Below are 4,078 nucleotides of genomic sequence, written 5' to 3'. Positions count from 1 at the left end.
ATGATATCTTTGTCAGGGTCGCAGAAATTAGCGGTTTGATAGATGAGTCAGGTCTGCTCGGTTACATTGGGTGTAAACCCGAAGTAAACCCCACCTTCAGATTTACTCGACTGCGTTTCCCATTTCTTTTACTAACCAAGAAGAAGGCAAAGACGATCTGAGAATTTGGCTCATCTTCCTGCCCCTAGTCCTTTCATTAAATGAGTCAAGGTGTTCATTATGTGTCGCCTTTAATCCACTGAGACAAAGATAGGCAGGAAAGGGGAGGCTTGTCATTGTGGCTTTTAAGACTGGGTACCATTTTCTTCTCTGCTTAAAGAAATTCAGTACTTTCTTCCATTAATCTTTAGCAGGGAAAGCGTTCAGCCCGCACCTGTATAAACAACCCAGATGGGGGGAAAAAGTAAACCTATATCTCTTCCCCTGCAGTATCTTTATGTACTTATATATATATCCATATATATATATATATATATATGGATAATGCAGTCTAACTGGGGAGGAAGGGCAGCCCCCAAGTCCAGCATGCTGCCCTTTCACTGTGCAGCGTGTGGGACCCTGCCTGAGCATCTATCGTAGAGTCAAACCAAGTTCAAGAGATCCAGTTGCAAGATCAGCTGCCTGTATAGGTGGTTCAAGAAATGTCAAGTTTCACTTGGAAAGGCTGCCATTAAACTCGGCTCTGATGTGGTTCTAGCCCAGCGGGTGAAGTCGGGGTTTGCACAGCGTTAAGTGGCCTCAGCGAGCCCGCAGGGCTGGCGGGGAGGGGAGCAGAACTCTGGGCCCAAAGGCGGCCGGCGGTGCCAGGAAAGTTGCCTGGCAGCAGCCGGGAGGGTTCCGCTCGGGCGGGAGAGAAATGGAAGGGAAAAACCGTGAACAGAAACTGCGGGACAAGATCTTTCCACCTGTTGTAGTCATTAGGTTATTTTCTGAGAACTGTTTTTATTCTGGTTAATCATATCCAAGTTGTGAAAGCCAGCAAGGAACTAAACGCTAGTTCTTCACGTGAAAAAGGGAGGTTCTGGGGGAGGTGCGAGGGATACAAGTTGATAGCTGATTTTTTAATATTTCTTTTTTATTATTTATACCTCCGTTGAACTTGTATGTCAGCACTTCCATTGAATGTGAAGTCCTCCATTCACCCGTGGACTCTGTAATAAAAATTGAACTACAGAATTTGTTTAAAAAACTTGCAAGCAGGTTTTTTTTAAAGAACCTCAAAAAGCTGTCTCGTTTAATTTGCTCTGTGACGGGGAGGCGTACACAGCCAATTTAATGGGTTTTAATTAATTGCTCTGAGGAAGGAGAAACCCTAAGTGTCTGGAGTTTCACCCGAAACTAGGGACGCTATCAAACCACAGTACGCACGTTCCCAGCGACTTTTTGCGTTGCTTCCCACACACCGCACACCCAATCCCCAGGGCCGCGTCTCCTGCTGCCTCCGCCCGCCCCCCGCGGGGGCACCGGGACTGCACATTCCCTTCCCGAAGCTGGGCAGGCAGAGGAAGAGCCCAGCGGGCTGGGGCCCCGTCCCGCCGCATCACTCGGCTGCACCGGGGTTCATACGTTGGGAAAATCCCATGCCCTCGAAGGAAAGGCAAGAGGAAGAGCGAGTGTAGGTGGGCTGGAAGCAGAGTCCCGGGTCGCGCTTGACCCTTAGACACAGGGAGCGGTGCGCTCCTCCCCGCGCAAACACTGGCGGGACCAGCCCTGGAGATATTTTACGATCTCCGCGGAGAGGAGAGGGGTCTGTCCAGTGGGAAAGGCGTGACGCCCAAGAGCACACACACACACGGAGACATCCCGCGTGCCTGTGGAGCCCCACCCGCGCGTGTGTGCCCCCCCACAGGGGTCTGGCTCCGCGCCCCGCCGCACCAGCCCCGCCGCGGACCGCGGCCCAGCGCGGAGAGGCGCCGCCCCCGGCGCGGGGCTCCGCAGGGCCCGACCCCCGCCCCGCGCCCCTCTCCTCCCCTCCCCGGCAGATGGATCGCTCCGCGGACACCCGATATATAGCGCTGTCAAGGGGCGCATCCCCCCTCCGCGCCCCCCCGCGCCCCCGCCCCGGCACGGACTCTCCGCGGCGGGGCCGCCCCGCTCTGGGCCGACTCTGCTCGGCCGTCCGCCCCCGCCCGCCCGCCGCGCTGCCCGCCTCCCCGCCGCCCGCCCGGGGCCATGTCCACGGGCTCCGCGAGCGAGGCGGAGGAACTGCCCGAGATGGACCTGCGGGCGCTGCAGCTGGAATACCCGCCGCCGCCGGCCAAGCGCCAGCCCCGCGGCGAGCTCTACCCCTCGGGGGACAACTCCTCGGCGGCGGAGGAGGAGGAAGAGGAGGAAGAAGAGGAGGAAGAGGACGGCGAGGGCAGCTGCGCGGCGGGGCCGGCGGGCAGCGGCTGCAAGAGGAAACGGGCGCGGGGCGGCGGCCCCGGGGGCAAGAAGGCGGCGTCGGGGCCGCGGGGGCCGCCGCCCGAGGGGAAGCAGTCCCAGCGCAACGCGGCCAACGCGCGGGAGCGGGCGCGGATGCGGGTGCTGAGCAAGGCGTTCTCCCGGCTGAAGACAAGCCTGCCCTGGGTGCCGCCCGACACCAAGCTCTCCAAGCTGGACACGCTGCGCCTGGCGTCCAGCTACATCGCCCACCTCCGGCAGCTCCTGCAGGAGGACCGCTACGAGAACGGCTACGTCCATCCCGTCAACCTGGTACGGCGCGGGGGGGCGGGCGGGATGCGGCGAGGAGCACCCGCCGGGAATCCCCGGGCACCGCTCGGGGCAGCCCCGCGGGGCCGGTGCCCCAGGCAGGGGGGCAGCGCTCAGGCTGTGCCTGCCCTGAAAGGAGCGGCGGGGCGGCCCTGGCTGCTCCGCAAATCCCCGGGGACCCTCGCACCGTGGGCGACTCCGGGGCTGCGTTTGGCTTTGGGTGATGGCGGGTGTGTCAGTCCTGGGGAGTCAGAACAGGGGACCCTAAAGATTACATTCCTCGGGCATTAGGCAAGCTTAGTGTCCGAAAAAGGAGTAACTCGGTCTGCCGGCTGGCCTGCAGCACAAGCAGAGCGTCATGAGTTCATCGGTACAAAATTAAACGCCCGATGTTTGTCACAGGGGTAAAACGTTTTCTTATATGCGGCAGAGTGATTGTTTTGGAATAGTTTATATGCTTTTTATTTATTAAATGATGCAAAGAGTTTCAAAGCAAGAGAAACATTGCAGTTTGGATGTGAACAGTGTCGCTGACTATTGCAGACCTTCTGTGGAGCATTTAATTATAATGAAAAACGTAATGAAAATATTTGTTAGAGGAACTCAGCTCTCTCTGTGCTTCCCACAGGGACTAAAACATGATGACGTGTTTTCAACTGAACCAGAGTTAGACATCTATCAGTAATAAAGCTCCAGTTTCATACGAGGATAAACTTTCTTTTAATATGCAATACCTTTTTTTTTTGCTTACAGACTTGGCCGTTTGTGGTTTCAGGAAGACCTGACTCTGACACCAAAGAAGTTTCTACTGCCAGCAGATTATGTGGAACTACTGCATAGTCAGACTAAATTGAGGATTTCTTATTGTTGATCTTTTTTTTTAATGGGTTGGATATTTTTAAGAGCTGTGATTTATCAGCTCAGGACTAGAAGATGGGGCAAACTCCCATCTCTAACAGTGCTAAATCTGTATCCCTCATCATTCTTTCCCCTTAATGTTCTGAGGGCAGATTATTTAAAGCAGTAAAGAATGGAGGTGGTTGAAATTAGAGGTTTTATGAACTGACTGCAGCAGCTGAAGTCTAAGACTTGGCTTCATCATTCTTACCACTGCCTCAGGACCTGCTGTTCTGAGGCTTTTAAACTAATGGAAGAGGAATATAATGATATAGAATTAACAGCATGGACCAAAATACAATTCTACAAACTAACCCCAAACAGTGTTATTTGTATTGTAAAGCAAAACAGTATTTTAAAGTAGCTTTGAAAGTCAGATAGATTTATAATATATTTTTATGGCTTTTGTATTCATGGGTCTGGTTTATTGCAACTATGCAATTAGTCATACTTTTTTTTCTTTTGGCCCTTTGATCAGAGTTTTCTTAAA

At 54.0% G+C, this 4,078-nt stretch overlaps 1 protein-coding gene across 1 annotated transcript; it reads left to right on the top strand.

The window, feature by feature from the left end:
* Nucleotides 1-2,172: 2,172 nt before the first annotated feature.
* On the top strand, nt 2,173-3,531 carry MSC (musculin). Its single transcript, XM_066547141.1, has 2 exons — nt 2,173-2,694; nt 3,445-3,531. Exons 1-2 carry the CDS (start codon nt 2,173-2,175, stop codon nt 3,529-3,531), a joined length of 609 nt encoding a protein of 202 aa, XP_066403238.1.
* The last annotated feature ends 547 nt before the right edge of the window (nt 3,532-4,078 follow it).

Source organism: Molothrus aeneus, chromosome 1 (assembly GCF_037042795.1).
Source record: "Molothrus aeneus isolate 106 chromosome 1, BPBGC_Maene_1.0, whole genome shotgun sequence".
Lineage (NCBI taxonomy): Eukaryota > Metazoa > Chordata > Aves > Passeriformes > Icteridae > Molothrus > Molothrus aeneus.
Note: the sequence above shows the minus strand (reverse complement) of the source record. Positions and strands in the feature narration are given on the sequence as shown.